The 22057-nt window shown below is 35.2% G+C and overlaps 1 protein-coding gene across 2 annotated transcripts in view; it reads right to left on the bottom strand.

Annotated features, from left to right (window-relative positions):
- The window catches only part of EDIL3 (EGF like repeats and discoidin domains 3), a 391270-nt gene that overhangs the window by 75200 nt on the left and 294013 nt on the right, over positions 1–22057 (bottom strand). For both annotated transcript variants that reach the window (XM_045848383.1, XM_045848384.1), the window contains one exon: positions 18711–18895. In XM_045848383.1, the coding sequence (XP_045704339.1) occupies positions 18711–18895 (185 nt within the window). The remainder of the gene's footprint in view (positions 1–18710; positions 18896–22057) is intronic.

Raw genomic sequence — 22057 nt, 5'->3', positions numbered from 1 at the left:
ACAATACTCAGGTGGACTAAGGGCAACTTCAGAGGAGTCTGGTCTTAGGCATGCTCACTGGGGAAAGCCAAGCCAACAGACGTGGCAGAGCTTCAGAGCTTTCAGGTTAAAAGAGCTTCTTGGTTCTAAAGGTCTTTATTTTCAGGTCTTGTATCAGCCCCAGAATATGTGCCCATCATAGAATTGCTAGAAGTTTACCCTCAGGCCCTTTTTATATAGCTTGCTTCTCTGATCCATTATTGTGAAGGATGCTTCTCTGGAGAGAAAACTCCTAACTCCTACACTTTCTTTATTATTTCCTGATTGCACTGCTTTGCTCTTTGCTATTTTGGTAATTCATTTCAACTTGATTATTTCCTGACCAAAATCCAATTTTGTATCTGAAAAATCTAATTACTTGACTAATAAGAATTAGTAGCTTATTTTTTATCTTTTCCATACTTTCTTATAGTTTTTCTTTTGTGTTATTTTAAAATTAAACTACAGAAACTTATAAGGTATATATGTGTATATATGTATGTGTATATATATATAATTCAAATAAATTAAAATATAACCAGTTGCCATGTAATACCTAGGGAAATAAGTTTTGAGAAAAATGCAAGGCATCTGGTGTGTCTGTGGTTCCAGTGGACTTGCCCATGAACCAGCAGCCCTCTCTGGACCACTGTACTCTCTGTGGGGTATACGAACTAAGTGATCTGGATGCTGACTTGTACTAGGAACTACATTTAAACATGGTAGAGTCATACAAGAGAGTCTGTTCTCTTAATCAACACAGCTGTTTTCCTGACACAAACACAAAAGTTCCCTCTCTCCCTGCATGTTCCATCTGTAGGGAGAGCTCTTCAGAGAGGGAAGAAGAGGCACTAGCATGTTTGTGTCCCCTGTAACCCGACAGAATGTGGGGCAAGTTTCTGAACCACTAGAAAGATTCCAGGCTCCACTGTTAGACACAAAAGCTGAGTGCAGCTATTGCCTGAAAGTAGAAGACCAGAAACTTGACAGATAGTTGAAAAGGCTTCAGCATTTAAATTTACTCATTTTAAAAGAGTAATTGGTTATGTATTTTCTAAATAGTTGAATCTATTTTACTAAAATTAAAAGAGCCGCACATTGCAGGTGCATGGTTATGCTGTCCATTAAACACAAACACAGATGCAGGCAACAAAATTAGATGTAATCATTTCATTGAGAAAAGAATGGCACTTGTTCCCCATTTCTCATTTTTGATTAACAAAGTTAAGCTAAGGTTTGTTTTTTCTCCAAGACCAAAGGATATGCTGTCCTCAGAGTTTTAGATTTTTTTTTTACAGTTTAGTGGGAATTGGAGATCAGGTCATTCTAGAAGTCATGGAGAGAAATGTTATCAGACCACAGGCGAGGCCTCCTTTAATACAGTCATAATAATCATTTCCATGTCGTAATCAACTTTACATGGTAGGCACCACAAAAAGAAAATACGCTTTCCATCTGCCTACAATGGCCTTTGCTGTAATTTTGCTATTGCATGCAGAAGGAGAAGAAGGTGTTGCTTATGTGCCAGGCAGTATGGTAACAACTTTCATGAGTGTCCTCTCATTTAACCTTCACAAAAATCCCGTGAGGAAGGTTCAGCATCATTTTGAAGATGAGAAGCCCTGGGATGGTGAATTTATTTGTCCCACTGATAAAGACAGTAATAAGCAGAGCTAGCCTGAACCACAGTCATTGGAATTTATTCTGGTATTTTATCTCCTCACCAGTCAGTAAATGCTCAGAAGACACAGCCTTCTCCAGCTTTAGTCAGACCGACCACTTCACTGATATCAAGTCCCACCTTGTAAGTCCAGTAGGTCTGAGAGAGTGACCCTTCTCACTACTTGAGCTTTTGGAAGACAGATGTTATAGTGATTTATTTTCTAATTTTCTGTGATGTTTCTTTTTTACCATAGACTGTTAGACCATATTGATGTTTCTTAAATTGGGCTTTTGAAATTAGTATAAATTTCTCAAGCCAATATGACCTTAAGAATAATTAAACTGAATCCCATACGAGAATTCTCACTCATATTAGTTGTAGGTAAAAATAATTCATTTGAGCATATGTATAAATAAAGCTTTTTATTCTAGATTTGAATAAACTTTAGGGGCAATAAGGAGCAAAGTTCATCCTCATGTGTTGGTATAATAAGTACATTTCAGCAAGTCCTGTTGATTAATTCAGCTTTCTCATGCTAGAATTGTAATTTCATTTCCCTCATTTGCAGCTCTTATTGTAGAAATATTTCAGTTTTAATATGAAATGTGTTTTTAACTTAGCTAGAGAATTAAAAAGTAAATCTACACATTTAAAATGACATGATCCCCTAGAATCTAATTCATTATAAATATCTATGTGAATACTTCTTGAAATGGGGTCATTCCTTGGTACAATTATTCCATTAAACATTCCAAATTTCATCTTATTATTATGCTATCACTTTATTTAAAATTTAATGCAGAGAGTATATTGGGTAATGTACCTAAAGTTTCAATAACATTGCCAGGAAGTTAACTTTTTTTCAGATTCTCACATATGCCATGTTTTTTTTTTCTTTTTCCTTTTTTTTTAAATCTCAAGGACTACACATACTCTTCTTTTTAAACCATTTTGTATACTCTACATTCCTACTCCTATTTGCAGACATAACTGACACTTTCTCATATTCTAGGTCTCTGCTAAAATATCAGTTTCATGGAGTGTCTTCCCTGATCCCTAGATCAGATCTCTGCAATACATTTTAACATAGTCTTCTATTTTCCCAGAATACTCATCTTTCTTTTCTTTTATTTTATTTCTTGTTTATGGCTATGTCTTTTTGAGTTATAAACCTCCTAAGGAACATATCTCCTTTACCTCTGAATCCCCAGGGGGTAGACTTAGAATTCATTCAATAAATATCTGTTGAATAAGTAGGTGATATTGAGTAATATTGCAGAAATATGCAAATTTGGTGTAAAAATTTCATAGGATATAGCATGATGAAGATAATTGAAATGAGAACCAATGTTCACTCTTTGTTCCATTCTCCTCCTGAGTAACCAGAATTGTAGGTTCTACATGAAAATGTTAAACACCAAGGATACCTGTCTCTCCTAGGGATGGTAACGGAAAACACACATGTGTCTGTTGTGGAGGTATGTGTAGATTCAGTGCAGTCACATCTGTGCTTCTCCCAGGAGAGAATCATTCAGGGTTCCCTCTGGACCAGTGAGGATCTTAAGGCACAACTGTAGGCACCATATACTCTCTGGACACCCAGCAGGTATCAATAAGAAACACAGGCATTTATAGTTCCATTTGTATGATTATATCCCTTCTACTTTGAAAATAAGGAGACAGGGCTCCAGAAAAGGCAAATAATCTGCCCAGGGGTTTACTAAGTAAGTAGCACAAACAATAACTCTACTTCTTTGCACATTTTTAAGGTTAGCCTTTCTAAACACTTCATCATAACACATTTCTTTGGAGTCTGATACCTTGCTTCCTAGGCTAACACATTTAGACAGATAAGGATTTTAAGGAATCCTCACTTGTGCATTGATACAGAAGTGATTCTAAGAGCCACTGAGGAACTTGAATTTTAGTAAAACGAAGTTGCAAAATTGTGATGCCTGAATCCTGTGTGAGAACTTTTTCGTATTTAGAGCTGTATGAGAGAGAGCTAACACAGTTTCTTCACTCATGTAAAACTGCTTCTTTCTCATTCGGATTTTTAGTCTCTGCTTTTCATTATAAGACTGAGGTGTTTAACAGAGAAGTTGGCCTAAGCCAAACTTGTATGACATGCTTTCCCCAGCTCCCTAGCCGAAACCCATGGCATTGAAAAAGGGTAAATCTAACTTGAAGTAGGAGGCTTCTCTTCTCATCCATCATGTCACCTCAGGTTTGCAATGCATCACTGTACAGTCTGTGTCCTGCACAGGGTACTCAGCTGAAAAGGCGGCACAGCTGAACATCTTCCTGGGTTCTGCTCACTAAAAGCCCTGGATCCCTGGTCCACTCAGAGGAGGGACCTCTTTTGCACACATGCACCCTGTGGGCATGCAGTGGCCCAAGGTCACTCTTCTCTGGGTCTCTGATGTCCTCTTGTTTCTCCCCACTGGGTTCTGGTTGTGTCCCCAGGTGTCAGCCCCCAGTCAGGCTAGCTCTATTAAGCTTCTGTATCACTCATTCTTGAATCTATAATTAGATCTGCTCTTCCAACTGTGGTTCCACAGCTGAGATCCTGCTCAGGATATAACTCTCCTAATGAATATATACTTTTATTAGCCTTGAACTACAAAATTGCCACCAATAGTATTCTATTCACTGGACCCATTCTTTGCTGGTATCTGAGCTATTGTTTGTGTATATGTGTGTATATATTATCATGACAATTATTGCTTGATCTTTAAGTTTACTTTACCAGTTCTTTGTTTTCTTCCTTACCTGACGCTTCATTTTCCAGCAACCCTCAGTCCCAAGCCCCCAGCTTCAGCTCTTTAGCCATTTAACACCTCTGCCTCTCTCTCTGCCCCATGGTTTAAAATAGGACAGAATGACAAAGCACATTATGAATTAAAGAGCTTTGTTTCTCTAAGTCCTATTTCAAGACTGGACTAAAGCTGGGGGAGGACAATTTCTCCCTTGGGGTTCTTATTTTAAAATCAACTGAGATGAAACCCTCTTGGTCATACTGAGAAAACTAAGTGTCTTCATGGGTCTATTGGTAACATATCAAATAACGACTTTCAATTAAAATGATAAAAGAGGGTCGTACGTTGTGGTAAATGAAAGGGCATGTGGCTCACTTAGGCCATTCAAATTAAAAGTTTAAAAATCATCCAGTAGTATCTGAAAAAAACTTGGCCTGGATATGAATCCCAGCCCACAGGTGCTGAGCTCTATCATCTGTTGAAGCATTCTTTGTAAAGGTAGATAATTCTGTGCAATTATTCCTGTAAGTAATATAAAATATTTGCTTTCTCACCCGGTTCCTATCAATTCCATGTCAATGACACGTCTCCTTCTGAGTGAGGCCCAGAGTAGCAATGCAATACTTATCACTATCATTGTTCTCCTTATCATTAGCTATTTAATGAAGGTTCACTATGAACACAACATTTTGCTGAGTGCTACGCCTGCAATATATAAAATAAAGCTTAGAACAGCCCTACAAATTAGTAAATATTATTATTCTTATTTTATATATTCTCTACCCTCTGGCTTCCAGACATTTAGAGAATGTGCTGGTTGAATTCCTTTTGGCTTCAGGAGACTGCTGAAGCTGTCAGATGAATTTATATGGCAGAGACATGCTCCTGTGCCTAGTTTTATAATATAAATCATGCTCCACTATTTGCTTTTTCTATTCTAAAATCTTCCACTCAGAACAGAAACATCACTTTGCTCACAGTCATTGGCCCAGCTAAGTCACATGGCAAAGCATGAAGTCAGTTAGTCAGAAGGTTTAGCATCCTTCAGAAAGAAAAACTGTAAGGAGTAGCAGCAGCAGATCTTTTGAACACTGATATAATCTTCCATACTTCATTTCTTTAATGTACATAATGCCTCATATTACTCATCAGCTAGATTTAGGGCTTTGTAGTCTAAAACTTTATAATTCAATTTCCATGTGAAAAACAAACTATAATTTAACATACTGAGATATGTTTCACATTCTTGACTCATTAATATCATAATATTATTATTACAGGATTTAAACTTGAAGGTCATAGATAGAGGTGTCTTCTAATCACCTTTAATTGGCCTGTTGAATGCTATTGCTCATTTTCCAATGTTCTTTGTGATTTTTTTGTGTGTTTGGTTGTGGCAGAAGAATAATCAGCCTGATTTATTTGACTTTTACTAGAAACGTAACTGTTCTTTCTAGTCTATATTAGAGATACTGAAAAGTAGGTAAACTTTTCAAGATTGTAAAGGAAATACTGAGAATTGAGATAGATTTCTTTAATATGTTTTGCATTTATTTGATCCATTAAAAAACCTGCTTTGGAAATCAATATATTTATGCTCCATATAAACAGATTTTAGTATATTAAAAAATAACTTGAAAAGTAAAACTTCCCAAAGAGATGCTATACTTTCTATATTTAAACCTGATTAACATTTTAATTCACTATATTATTAATAGTTAGAATTTTTCAAGTGCTATACACTTATCTGCATTTTTTCCAAGACCTGAATAATAGGCAGAATACTGTTATCTACTATTGTGTTCATATAAATCTCTAGGGACCAAAAACAAACAAACAAACCAACCCTTAAATACTTAGTGGACAGACTTTTATAAACCTTAACATACTTTATTATTAACATTTCTTAAGTATTTGGCATCCTCCAGCTTTTGTTGGTTAACATGACCTGGCAGATGGGAAAAAAAGTGGTCCATTAATATACACAGTAAGCTCAAATAACAGCAAAATGTCGGGATTCTCTTCCTCACCTTCTGCTCTGGGTGTAGCCCTGCCCATGTGGCGGGTGGGGCCAGTCTGCACCCATCTTGTTTCCTAATTTTATAACTGAGAGGTGGTTCCAATGAGATGCTGTTTCCAAGGTGGCCAGAGATTTTTGGTTTTTCCTTTAGCTCTCTACAAATCTTCTCTAAATAATCAATTTACCATAAATTATGGTATACTTGCTCTCTAAGTATAGGCTTAAAGGTATGTCTCCTACTTCTGTCTCCACCTTTTTCATGGCAATTCTAACCAGACGCTTCCCTTTTACAAGGAAGTTCTGAACTATCCCCTGAAGAACTCAGCTGTGGTGAGTGATTGTAGGACAATCTTGGCAGCTCCTACTACAAATACCTGGGTAGACCGGGATAGCTCCCCAAAGGGTGTGGCTTTCCAGAAGAAGGAAAGCTGAGCTGATAAAACAGTGAATAAAATCACAACAGCTGTGGGGGGAGAGGATTTTCATAGAATTTTTAGATAGTTAAGTAGTGTTCTGAAAAAAAATCCGAGTCTAGGTAACATTTGCAATATATGAAATAATATGACTCAAAGCTAGAAACACAAAGTAACCTGTGTTTCCTCCTTAACCTTGTCTTTTGATGAAATACAATACAGCCATAGAATGTGAGATCAAAATTGGGTCTAGTACTGCTCATCTCTGGAGTTTGTGTTTTAATGTTGAAAAAGAGTCAGGGAAGTGAACTCACAGGGGACACTTATTCTGTTCCAGGTACCTTGAAAAATATTTTATATGCATGATCACATTCAATTTTCTAACAGGTCTATGGAATGGGCATTTACTACATGTCCCAGATGAAGAAACTTATGCTCAGGAGGAAAATACCACTTTCAATGTCATAGTGCTAGTATGTCCAGGGAATCAAGATCTGATTCAGATCCTAGAGACTGCAGTATCTTTATATAATATGAGTTTGCTGAACCACAATCTTTGAGCATCTTAAAAGCCAGCTAGTGGCAATTTCTACACATTGTAGATACAATATCCCAAATGTCACGAAGAGTCATCAAAAACATTTCTGGCAACTTCAACCCATTCCCATGATGGAAAATATTATACCAAGTTGCCATATATTGAAAGAGACTAACTTTCACAGTTTATCACCCAGCCTTACGCATGGATCCCAGAGGGTTCATCTTGTCTTCAGAAATTCACTATGCACGGATGAATTAGAAGAAAGAATCACTTCTTTTCCCCAGAACAAAATAGGAATTTTTAATAATATTGAAGTGGAGGTTAATTTAAGCATATTTGTCTCAAAGTTTATAATAAACTATTGGCTTTTCAAAATCTATTCATCTGGAATATAGGTATAGTACAAAGCAATCATAAATAAATAATTTATTACAGATATTATTAGTTATCTAAATTATAACTATGTCAGCATCATAACTTAGTTTAACTAAAGATTAGAGGGGGGAAATGCATGAGATGGGGTGAATATAGGGTTGCTGGTATCTAACAAAATAAAACACAGGATGCTCAGGTAACTATTAACTTCAGATAAACAACATTTTTTAGGAGTATGTCCTTTGCAATATTTGGACAACCCGAGCACTCTGCATCATTGTCTGTCTTTATATTAAATGAAAGAAAATGCTGTATATAGGCTACTGATTACTGGGTTATTCTGATTAATAAAAATAGTAAGAATATTATAGTGATTCATTTAATACATAGCACAACATTATAAGATAGTTGTTATCATTTCTGTTTAGAAAATAAGAATATTGAGACCCAAGAGGTAGAGTGGTTTGTCTGTAGTCAAGCAACTAGTTAGTGGCAGAGAAAACATTTAAACTCAAGAGAGATTTGTTAGAGACTCTATCATTCTAACAGCTAAAAAATACTGTTTCTTATCAAATATATCAGTGAAGTTAAAATTACTGTATAAACTACACCTATATTGATAATTTTTGAAAATGTTATTTAAAAGACTTTCAACATGCATTAAGAACCTACTTTAAACAAGTCCTTTTCATCTGATGGAAACAGTTACAGTAGTCCATCTTAGCTGAATATATCTTTACTCTTTTGAAACGGTACTTCAGAAATGGAAAGTGTCTCATGGTGATTGTTAGGAATATCTGTTATTGTGTTACACATAAAAAAGACAAATTAACAAAAATCCTTGATACATAATTCTGTATACTAGAGCTTTATGTTATATAACCCTAAAATATGGTTCCTTGCTAGAGAATGTGCAACATTCTTTCTGAAGATGAAAATAATGCTTTGAACTCATTTAGGCAATTTTAAATGCTTGGTTTGTGCAGATATAGACATAAAATTGATGAAATTGTTTGTAATATTGAGTAGGTCTATCACAAAAATAGAGGAATGCAGTGAACTGAAAAATTGTATTTCCAAATACACATATTTTGCATATGTTTTGTTGTGGTGAAAAAGGAAATCATGAAAAAAATGATTTAAAAAAGACCACTAAGGTTAGATTCATTCTACATAATGTCAGATACACAGAGTCATAAAAACAGCACTCAGTGGAGAACAGAAAAACTAGATTTTTGGATCAAGTGCTGACATTTATATAATTACAGCATATAACCTCTGTATTTTTTTATGTTTTAAGTCAGAATACTTTATACAAATAATAAATAATTACATGCACTCAGATTGTTATAAGGATGCAGTGAGTATTATCAGAAAAGCCCTTTGAAAACAACAAAGTGCTCCAGAAATACAATTCAATTAATGTAGAATATTCTGAAGTGGTTCCCGGGGAAGTTAAGGTAGTAGTTTTTAAAAAGCACTAAGTGATCAAATAAGTTTGAAAATCACCAAATAAGATAAATCTCTTTTTTAGAGGATTCTTAAGAATTCTATGTTAATATGATCTGAGTCAGTAAGAACACTGAAGATTCAGACTTTACTAAATATATTTCAGCATAAAACAGGGTTTCTCTTTCTTTCTTTCTTTCTTTCTTTCTTTCTTTCTTTCTTTCTTTCAGAATCTTATGAAGAAATGTTCTTCAGGATACATTTTGGGAAATAGTGATAAATTGATAATCTGAGGAGAAAAGAAACAATTTGTTTTATTGTCCTGCATTTTTAAGATGAAAGTGATATGTTATGCTAATTTTGTCAGTTCATAATCAGATTGAGAAAGACAAGACCTTTTGGAAACTCTGGGACTGTAATCAGAAGGATTGAATTCTGGTAGTAGAAATATCTAAAAAAAAGAAAAAGCAAAAAACCCCCAAGCATTTGAAAATACAGAAATTGGGAGTGTCAGGACCAGGAACCAAGATCTCTAAGATTTAGTTCAGCTTAGGCAGCAGGCTGGACACAGGTGTACTGAGAAGCAGGTAGACAAGGTGGCATCAGGGGGCCTTTGTGGGCCAGGGCCAGGCTGAAACTTCCACAGAGATGAAAGTGAGCTGGTGACAAATAGCCAATTAGCTTTCAGAGGGCAGGCAGAAGCTGGAATACAAAGCCAAAGAGTGAATAAGCCAAACAGCAAAGACCCAGAAAAGCTCAGGGGAGAAGAGGACCCAAGAGAAAGAGTCAGAAATGCACCAGCACGCACAGGGAGGGAGGTAGGTCAAATGGAGGGAGAGCATCAGATATCTTGAAAGGCCCGGGCAAGGAGACTACCCGATGAATTAGGAAGTGAAAACTCTGGTTGATATTGATACCAAGGCCACGATCTGTCCTACCCAAGGAAACTGGTATCTCTTTTTCTCTAAAATATACACTAATTACTGAAAGTGAATACATGAAATCTATAGACAGGTATGTCCACAGATATATCTTAAAAGATCTCAGAGAAGATTCTAACCAAATATTAATACAGAAACAGGCATGGTTAAGTGGACCAACGCTTTCCAAGGGGCATACTATGCCAGTGTGTTACATTAGTAGCATAAAACAAAGACACTAAATATTTAAACTGTGCTTCACTGAGGCATGTTTTCACCCACAGAAATCCTATTATAACAGTGGAAGAGAAAATAAATGAAACACTTGCTATACACAAAGTTATTTTATGTTGACATTAGCTGGCAAATAAATACTTCATAAATGAGAGAGATCTTAATCATGGAATAAAAATTGGATGACCTAGTGATCATAGATAGCATCACTGACTGTAAAGAAAAACAACAAGGGTCTCTAGGACACACCAAAGCAACCAGAACAGGTGAGCTTAACTGATCAAGAGTGTTGGCCAGGGAAGGTTCTCTAAAATGTGGTGTGTGCACAAGAGACAGGAAGAAAAGAGAAACAGAATTTCCATCATTTTTCCTATTTGTTTCATCTTAAACCAAAAAAATACAAAAATTGCATTTTCTAAATATTTAATGTGTGTTCAATGTTCAGTAACACGGTTAGGGGTATAGAATTTGCATAGTGTGGAACTACAAATTTAGACAACAACCTTTACCGGAAGCTCTCCTTCAAAACAGAGATGGCCAGAACTATGCTGGTCAGCCCTGGAAGGGCTTCCTAATCCAACAAACATCCCCTGTAAAGTGACCTCACTAAATGGTCTACTAAACAGTGTGGTAAAAGTCATCATATGAGATTCCTGGTGTGTGTGGAGTTCCCCTTCCACTGCTGACTGGCTGTGCAATCTTTAGCAAGCCCCTCAGACTTTCCATAGCCTCAAAAAACAGAATTTAGTTACTGAGTGGGCAACTTTGAAGAAAAAATGAGATCACCAATTAAAATTGATTCTCATTTTTATCTGAAAGCCTTTACAAATGCTCATCTTATTTGAAACCATATCCCCCAATTCTGAATTTTACCCATTGGTATATTTTCAGCTCATATTTTTAGAGGAAAGTTGTTGTCATTCTTGTAATTGCATTTCATTAATACAAAGATAAGTAATATGTCAAAAATTTAAATTTATTTGCACACAAGGGGATCAGAAGTCATTTAATGCTCATTATCATAAAAAAAAACATGAATGGACCTGCTGTGCACATACAATTCTTATAAGTCTTGCTGTTCAGTTTTTCAGTGGTTTTGAATACTGCTAGCAGAAGCATCCAACTTCCCACATTTCTGTTTATTGCTTTTGGAACATTGAATTCATGACAATGAGGGCATTAGTAATCATACATGCGGACGGACACAATGCCAAATATATCTTTCACCTTCTTGCATGTGGCATTGTATTTTATTACAACAGGTCTCAAAAATATTTATTTGAATTTTAAACATTATAAAGCCATTTAAATAACCTCAAAATCACACAATGTCCACCCAATATTTATGGACCACTGAGGCTTTCCTTTCCCAAACTCTACCATGTACTTCATTTACTCCTTCCTAGAGCCACTAGAAGCTATTGGTTTTGTATTCTTCATGATTTGCTGTATGTAAATTCTAGTTTACTAGTACTTCATGATGGGTTAACATGTCCTATTGCTTTGTTTTAGGGGATTCTTTTTTTTTTAAAGCTGTTTATAGAGAGCATTGGTCCCTGCAAAAAATTGCTGAAAATTAGAATGAATGAAAACATAAGAACAAATTTTGGTATGAAGTAGATATACTATGAATAACATACAAGTTAACCTTTTAACGATCAATTTGGAGGTTAGATGGTTATATACCTGTAACATTCATTAAATTATATGATGTCTTTTTGCTAACTACACCTGAAATAAGCTGGTGGTCCTGATAATTTTCTGATTACTTTGGGCTGGTCATCATTTAGATATTAGAATATTTATGGTGTGAGAGTTTTTAAAGGAGGGAGGTTGCCTGGGAGGATATCAATTTTGTAATATCCATCTTTTAGATGAAAAAAAGAGAAAATTTCATTGTGTAAATATCCTGTTGTTGTTTTATCCACTCCTCCATTCACAGACACTTGGGTTGCTTTCATATACTGGGAATTGTAAATAATGCTGCAATGAACACAGGGATGCTTATGTTCTTTTGGGTTAGTGTTTTAGTTGTTTTTTTTTTTTGTTTTGTTTTGAGATACAATGGTATTGTACTCTGCCATAAAAAAAGAAGATGTTACCCTTTTCAATAATATTGATGGATGTGGAGAACATTATGCTAAGTGAGATAAGCCAGTCAGAGAAAGACAAATACCATATGATGTCATTCATATGTGGAATCTAATGAGCAGACTGAACTAACAAGCAAAACAGAGACAGACTCATAGATGGAGAGCAGGATGACAGCTATTGGGGCAAAAGGCAAGAGGGTGGAGGAATTGAGCAAAAGGAAAAAGGACTCATTGACATGGACAACGGTGTGGTGATTGCTGGGGGAGGCAGGTATAAGGGGACTAAATGGTAATGGAAAAATATAGTACAAACTAAATTTTTAAAAATATTTTATTTATTTTTAGAGAGGGAAGGGAGGGAGGGAGAGAGAGAGAGAGAGAGATAGATAGAGAGAGAGAGAGAGAGAAACATCAATGTGTGGTTGCTGGGGGTCATGGCCTGCAACCCAGGCACGTGCCCTGACTAGGAATCGAACCTTCGACACTTTGGTTCGCAGCCCGTGCTCAATACGCTGAGCTACGCCAGCCAGGGCAGACTACATTTTTTAAAAAAGAAAAAACAGAAATAAATGAATCCAGGAATTTTATATGATTTGTCTGCCCTCAAAACCAAATTTTTGGACTTCAAGTTATTCACTCAGCATGCTATGTTAATGCTGGACACACTTTCCTTTGTCCTCTAAGTACTTTCTCTACAATCATCCTTCTCAGTTTTGCTTTCCTCATTACATTTTTGTATTTGGATAGTGAAGATTCCCTTTGATACTGTAAAATTACTTAAAAAAAACTTGAAAGATGATTTATAACCTAAGCAAAGTATGAACATCTTTTGATTCATTTCAAACACTCCAAAATATATTAGCATTATGAAGGATGGAAACTCTGCCACAATCATACTTAAATTAAGTTTCATTTCTTGATCTCTTTTAGGTCAGCTTTGTAACTGAACTCTTCATGTAGGCTTACTGATTACTACATTTAAAATTTTGGAAGAGTGACTTGGAAATCTGACTATTCCTGCATATTGACAAGTGTTTCCCAGAAGCCCGGAGGTCCCTTGTTCCTTGATTTTTTTTCCTCTGGTTCTAATGTAAATAAATTAAATTGTCCAGAGGGCAAGAGAAGTTAATGGTTTTAAAGAAGTTATGAGTTTTATGTCTAGAATACATGCTTTTAAAAATCTAAAATGGACTAAATTAAATATGGCTTATTTAATTAAGAAACTTAAATGCAATTGCTTTCTTACACATTTCCTTAAAATTAGTATTGAAATGAAGTTGTGTAGTGTTAGCTGCACTTTTGACAAAGGTCAACATTAAAGTATGCAGTTTAATGACTCAATTAATTCTACTAATTTGGATGAAATACTATGCATACCATCTTAAGTTAGCAAATGTTTCATGAAATAGATCAAAAGGTCATTTCCTATGTGACATTGTAACATTTTTCTTCTTGTTAGTCATTTATATTATGCTTCCCTTTATGAAATCTGAAAAACTTTTCTGTAGATTCAATTATAGAGGTAAATTACCACCAATAAGGCAATGAATACATACGTAAGACATTTTAAAAAGTTGGTTAGTCAATCTAAGTTAATTCTTAGAGTGCTCATTGTTTATTTGCAACTACTATACCAAAATATTTCTTCACAGTTAATAAGATTATCATCACTGGTGCTCCTACCCTTGATAGAATATTAAACATCACAATTTTAATGCTGAATTTTAATCAGTTTGTATAATATACATATAAATATGAAGGGAATTTACTAAGTGTGTTGAAAGCCACTGAAAATGGACATAAAAATACACAACCATTATAAAAAGGATATTATTTTAGTAGAGAACATTGCCAAATGATATAAATTCATTTTGTTACTAATAATGTTATTACTATTCCCAAGTAAAGAATTTGAAAAATCTAATGCTACCTACACAAAAATTAAAAATGTTTTGTTTGTGACTGCAAATTTATGGAATCTATCAACATTTATCACAGCTTGCAACTGATCAAACAATGTTACTTTATCTTTCATAGTTTCATTGGAAATTACATTTTGAAAGAAGAAAAGAATATGTATGCAGATCTTCATTCTTAGGAAAATTATACTGTCCTGAGTTTCCACAAATCACCGGAAAGAGAAAGAAGGAAGCTACCTATTGCTGGATACCTACTCCGTGTCTCTCCTGTTCTGTAATTTGTCTTATTTAATCTACCTTAAAACCCAACAAAATCTCTGGGTCTTCTATTGGGACACTAGCCACAGAAGATAGTCTGTTCCTAAAAAATCTCAGTGAATTAAAGGTTGTTTTATTTTTTTCACATGGATGAAATCTACTCCAACCATATATCAGAAATGTCCAGCTATGAGTCAGGAATGAATGGCCTATAATCTTTAAACTTAGGTGTAAAATTTTAAAAAAAGTGGAAACTATAATTTAATAACAAAAAAAAAACCTGTGATTTTGAAAAACACACTGCTAGGGCTTCTTGCTCAAAAGCTGAAAACAGCAAACACATCAAAGTGATAAAACGTTTTTATCAGAGGTGTGAAAATCCTCCTCATTTAGGGCTGCTTGTGGACTTAACATATTTTTGCCGTGTTTATATAGGAACAGCATAATGATTTCATGATTGACAGTAGTTCAAAGAAGCTGCTAATCAGTTAGGTAAGATGACTTCTAAAAAATAATAAAAGAATATTTGCTTAAGAAGCTCTGAGATTTTGACCACATAGAAAAGATTGGAAGAAACACTAGAGTAATAAGAAGAATAAAATGTTAAAGTGATATTTGAAAACATAAAAATTCTTCAGTGGACTGAGCGCAGGCTGCGAACCAAAGTGTCGCAGGTTCGATTCCCAGTCAGGGTACATGCTTAGGTTGCAGGCCATAACCCCCAGCAACCGCACATTGATGTTTCTCTCTTTCTCTCTCTCTCTCCCTTCCCTCTCTAAAAATAAATAAATAAATAAATCTTAAAAAAAAGATTATTCTATGTTTAAAAAAAAAGAAAACATAAAAATTCCTTAAAATAATTTTGAGTTTTCATTTAGAACAATAGTATTTGCAGACATTATCTATTAAACTGGGTTTGGAAACACCTATTAAACTGAAATAAGACTATCATCATTACAGGGTGAGATATACAGTTAGCGTATAAAACAAATTTATTTTAAAATCAATAAGCAGGAGATTGATGATGAAGGAAAAGAATTTAATTGACAGACATGTTTTTTCTTCTGAAGAGCTGTTTATCAGAGTTAATATATCTTATTTAAAACCACAACTAAAACTTATAAATGTGGAAGCCTCAAATAAAAATAGTAATTGACTCTATGTCAACAACTCAAAAATAAAATCACCTTATATATTATCAGTAAAAGATGTTAATCTTATTTTCCACAAAAGCACTAACAACCACAGTAGTATACAATTGAACAGATTATATTCTCTTGAAAAAACACTGAAAATGATAATAATTCTGGAGCATTTTCCTGAATGATGTCAAAAAAGAAAAAGAAGTAAATGTAGGTAAATATATCAATTTACCTTGCCTTGAAGATTCTGAGTATGTTTTGACACAACAAAAAATAGACATACATTGGAAGAACTGGTCCTTGAATTGATAATCTGTCACCAACAGATTGAATCGATTTCAGCATGCAAGTGACTAAGAAGACAGTTGAAAAGCCATCTTAAAAAAAAAGTGATGGATGGAGGGTTGCATTGAAGCATACACCTTGATTCATATAAAAATATTTATTTTTATCTTTCTAAAGAAATTTGTAATTGACAAGCTCCTCCTATGGATATTTCTAAAATCTATCAACCTGTATGAGTTACTTACAGGTTGTAAAATATTTTGTATTATTCTGCATGACATTATGACTCACAAATAATATTTAATCTGATGTATGACTAGAATACTTCCAATTTAAACATACTATACATCAACAAAGAACAAGTTTAACTTGTTCTTAACTTTACCATTTAATTCTAACAAATGGAAAAAATGTTTCCATGGCTTTTCAAATTAAGAACTTGAAACTTCATAAAGAGTATGTATTATAACAATTTATCTCCTATATTATAAAGGCCAGATCTTTACTGTGAGGTTGCAGTTTCTTTTACAAATATTATGTTAAATTTGAAGTTATTAGCAGTTGGCCTCTTAAATCCTGGGCCACATTTATATGCTGCATAGTCCTAAATCAATAAATTCAATTATATTTTAGTATTAATTAATTAATTCAACAAATATTTTTGAATGACTACCATGTATCAGGCATTGTGACAGGAATTTACTTCAGTACTGGACAAGTTGAAAAAGACAAACAGACAGATGTGGCCCCATCCCTCCTGCAGCAAACAATGAAGCATAAAAAACGATTTCTGATATAGTGTGATGATACTACTAGAGAATCACACATGACACAGAAGTATAAAGGAGACAACTTAAGCCAGATATAGCAGCCCCTAATTAAAACTGTAGGTGGTGGCAGTGGCTTACTTTGTATGCACACAAAGGAATGTGTATCCAAACTCTAGCTGAAGGATTACACCAGTGCAAGGCTGGGGATGTTGTGGGTAGAGGTGCTTTTCCATTATTCTCCTCTAGGAAGAGGACATTTATAAAGGGATGGGAAAAAAGTGAGTGTTTCTTTGAGAAAATGAAACGAATTTAGTGAAGTGTGGCAAGAGAGGAAGTGGGGTTAAATCATGCAAAGACTTTCAGATTATACTAAAAAGTCTGTATTTTATTCTGAGGCTTATAGGAAGTAGTTGAAAAGTTTTCAAAAAGGAGTAAGAAAATCATATCTGTATCTTGAAAAAAGAAAGATAATATTTGTTACAATTTGGGAAATAGATTTTAAAGAGTAGGGCCAGAAACTGGACGGCCCCAACCAAATAGCCAGGACTACAGAAGCGGCAGTGGGGACGGTGAGAAGTGGAATGATTTTAGAGTAGTTGGAATAGCCAATACTTCTTAATTAGTCAATGTGAGTGTGTGGAGTGGGGGACAGGGAGGTTGGCAGGAAGATAGCAGGCAGAGGAGGGGTGGGTGGCCTAGAGGACTTTGAGGAGCATCAGCTGGACAGATGGAAGAAACAAAGTATGGTGTCGTACAAAGCAAATAAAAGGAATGCCCTTCAAAAGAGGAAATGTCTTAAGAGCATGAATAGGGCGATGCTAGCTCATGTGCCATCCCTGTTTATCATGCTATGTGATGCTTCACGGGTGCATCACAAACAAGCATTTGTTAAATGAATGATTTAATGTAGTAAGTCCTGAGTTCTGGGAGGATGGATATATTTCAATATCAAAAAACTCATAGAATAGTTAAAAGAGAAAGACATACCCATTTATCCATAAAGCATGGTAGCTAATGGAAGAGCTCAATAAAGATCCAGATCAATAGAAATACGGATAGAAAGTTAGGGAAAAGTAAAGAAAAAAGTAAATATTTCTAACTTTGAGAATAGTGGAAAATAAGGTCAAGTGAAGAAAAGACTGTCTGTGCTTTTCTTCTACAACCTAGCTGTCTTATGAGAGTGTAATCAAATCACTCCATTGCCTAGCAACCACAGGGAAAGAGCTAATAAGTCATGATTCATGGTTCTATGGGAACAATCTTCAGGTCAGTGGCATGATTTTAAGGTGGTTTAGTTCCTGCTGTGACACTTTCAAACCCATATTGACATGAAGCATTAGAATAGAGGAGAGTTAAAATGCAAATGTTCTCATAATCAATCAAATTGACCTATATGTGGTGTGATCTGGTACAGTCTGCTGCATCAATCTGACAGTAGCACTTATAAATCAACATTGGCGTAACAGCACACAGACATGGCTTCACAGGAATTTTTGTTTTATCAGTTTAGTGAAGCCAAACAGGAAGGTACATTTAAATTAGTATAAAGGTAATGACTCTAACGCTCACCTAACCAACAGGAAATCATTTATTATTTTTTACAATTTTATTTATTTATTTTTAGAGAGGAGAAGGGAGGAAGAGAGGGAGAGAAACATCATGTGCTTGCCTCTCAAGTGCCCCCTACTGGGCGCCTGGCCCTCAACGCAGGTATGTGCCCTGACAGGGAAGAGAACTGGTGACCCTTTGGCTCACAGGCCAGCACTCCATTCACTGGGCCACAGCAGCCAGGCAGAAATCTGTTGAAAGAAGAAGTGCAGTGGGTGGTGAAACAGTTTTTTAAAATATTACCTGTAACCATTGTGACTGGTCATTGTGGCCGGAAGTCCAAGCATTCACTTTGCCCTGCTTGTCCAGCCGAGCTTTCCTCGGCTCCCAAGTGAACATGTCCATATTGAGAGTTCTGAAAATGCTGGAGGCAGTGATCTGATAGTCTTGGATATGTCCTGATTTCATCCCCAGAGGCTCAGAACAGCCTGCAGGAAAATGAAAAGGACTCGGTGAGAGAAAATAATTTATTATCCTGGAAGTTTTCTGTCTTTATTTTGGATAGGCAAAAGAAGATTAAGCATAATGCTATTCATTTCCCCAAAGAGAGAGGATCTAAATTCAAAAAAAAAGGGGGGCTATAATCCGAAATAACTCTGGAACAAAATCGAAAATGAAATAGCCAATTCAGTTTATTTTGTCTGAATATATTTTGGAAAAATTGAAAACAACACAGTCAATTCAAACTACATTTCTGTGTTAGATGATTTTGCAAAATGAAAACAATGCTGAAATGCTCTCTCCTGCCTCATTAATGATGGCCACATGACTGTTCCCTGGTTTTCAATGGTTTCATTGTGTCTTCAAAAATGGAACATTTTCTCACAAAGGAAAGCTAGTTTTCTTTTATTTGTTTCTATAATCCTGCAAATGAAAATTCCCTCAGTACAAAGGCATTTTCACAAATTGCTCCAATGGTATTTTATAAATTGGACAGCATTTTCTTTCCCAAGAAACATCTGTAATCTTTACCACTGATTCTTATAGCATTAACATGGCTTCTTCTGGAAGGTGAGAAGCTAATATTGATTCAATGTATACCATGTGCCAGGCATCGTGCAAGTGTAGGATTTAAACAAATGGATAACAGAAGAAAGTAAGCTAATTTTAGCAAAAGCCATTACAGGATAATCATTTTTATACATTCTTATATTTGGATCATTCACATTAACTTTTAGTACTGGATATTTTTGGAAGATTTTCAGTCCTGCCACATATGTTTTAAAGTTTGTCATGGTGCAACATTTTGGTTTATCTATCCTTAGAAAGGTATGTCTCTCTCTGGGTGTGTACACATGAATTCCCAATCTTAAAATTGCAACAAAATTCTATCCATGAAGTCTGTGATAGGAACCATGATTTTACTACCAGATTAGCCAGTGGATGCGTCTTCCTTATGTAAAACTTGCATTTTGGCCAAGGAACACACAAGGTGAGTCTCATCATCAGGAAAGCCAGGATAAAGGAAGACTTCTGCAATCAATGCCATCTTCTCATACTCTGTCAGTCCCCCACTTACTCTGTTTGGGCTCATACCCATTATTGAACCACATTTTATCGCAGGTTTCAAGTATTTAAAATAGTAATAAAATAGAACCTACCTTAAAAATGTTTTAAACAAATTAGTTAATAAATATAAAGTGGAAACAGTGCCTGCATATAGCTAGCATGTCAGCTGTTTTTATTATTTCCATAAGGCTCATTCTAACAGATCACAATGTTAAGACTTCAGATCAGCCTAACAGGAAGTACTAAAGAATGTCGGAACACTATCTATAGTGTCTAAAACTAAGCCATTTTTAGTCAAGGCTCTAAGAGAAGTGGCTTAGAATTGTTATTGAAAAAAATATTTTTAACAACAATTAATTACTTTTCTGTTTTAGTCAATCTAGACCTTTTCTTCCTTCCTGAGGCTCTTCCATGTCTACCTTCAATTCCACCTTCTGGGAAATGCCCATCCAATGCAAACATGGTGAAAATGGCCATGGAGGGTTAGCTGGTTATGCCTTAGTACAAATTTTGTTGGGTTTTAGGGATAGGAGACATATGATAAGTCTCCATGAAACTTGATAGGTCCCATGATAAAAATAGCTCTAACTCTTAAATACAAATTCTGGAGAAGAAAAATTTCATTATGCTAAGTGAAATAAGTGAGTCAGAGAATGAAAAATACCATATGATTTCACTCATATGTGGAATCTGATGAACAAACTGAACTAACAAGGAAAATGGGGACAGATTCATAGGTGGAGAGGAGGATGTCAACTAGAGGAGGGGAGGTTAGGGGGACTGAGCCAAAGGAAAAAGGACTCATGGACACGAGTCCTTGCATTTGGCCTTGCAGTGTGGTGATTGCTGGGGGAGGCAGGTATAAGAGGATTAAAAGGCGATAAAAAATACAACAAAGATTGAAAAATAAAGAAAGAAGAGAAAAGAAAAGAAAAAAGAAAAGAGAGATGAAAAATTTTATGACAAATTTCAGAGATTGAAGAAATCTTTATAAGTCTTAACATGCCATTTATCTTTAGGCGGTTCTAAGATAACATGTATTGTCTATATTATAGATTTCTGACTTGTTCTAATAGTGCTTTCACCAAGTGCCCACCCTCACCTTGTCCTGCTACTGGAGTCTTTGTTAAACTTTGTTTAACTTGCTGAAGAGATACAAGGGAAACAGAAAGGTGGTTGTTCTTTTTTCCTTTTGTGATATAATGGTATTTCAAATATTACATAGAAAAAAGGTGCCTTTACATCCACTGTTTCTAATTCTTAGACTTCATTTCATAGCCACTCTGTTTCTAGTACTTAGCCTAGAGGGAGTTCTGAGTAATTTGTTCAAAGCATGAATGAGTGACTATTCCCCTCCTAGTCATGGTCATGATCCACTTCATTCTAAACATCTTAAATCATCTCTCTCTCAGAGAATTTAGGGGATTTTCTTTTTTAAGTATCTGGGAAAAGATTAACTGCTGATCTTCTAGGCAGGCTAAGAGATCTTGTAAGAGTGTATTGAATACAATAAGGCAACCTTGGGCTTCATAGTGTTGCACTGGATTGTGAGAAATAGTTTGGTATGTTATGTCACTGTTTATTTCTAAATGTAATAGATGATCTCTTCCAATTTGTCTCACAAATCTCCCTTCTCATCCATATGATTTCATGCATGTAAATTAATGAACTCTTTAACCAGCATGGATAGCACCTGTACAAAATGAAATATTAACAATGAAATTGATTATTTTGGTTGTGAGGTGCCCTCACTTTTAAAAGCATCTATCGAGTGATATTATTCTTTGCAAGAAAGTTCAAAATCAATTTGTGGGGTTGGGAGATGGGTATGGCTTCTTTTTGAGAACATAAAATCTGTGAAGTGTCAGGTGTAACTGCTTGTCAAACTTAAAAGTAAAATACATCCACACCTTAGGGGTGTAACTCTGCTTTGTATGAGAGACTGACCTTCATGAATCAAACAACTGAAAAATTGGGGAAGGTAATGTTAAGCAACTAAAAACCACGGAGCTTGCAGCAAACCTCATCATATTGTGGCTTCTTCTTGATTGCTTTATGATGAATGACTTAGGGCTCACACT

The sequence above is a fragment of the Phyllostomus hastatus genome, unplaced genomic scaffold (assembly GCF_019186645.2).
Source record: "Phyllostomus hastatus isolate PE091 unplaced genomic scaffold, TTU_PhHast_1.1 phas_contig_58, whole genome shotgun sequence".
NCBI classification, from domain to species: domain Eukaryota; kingdom Metazoa; phylum Chordata; class Mammalia; order Chiroptera; family Phyllostomidae; genus Phyllostomus; species Phyllostomus hastatus.
Note: the sequence above shows the minus strand (reverse complement) of the source record. Positions and strands in the feature narration are given on the sequence as shown.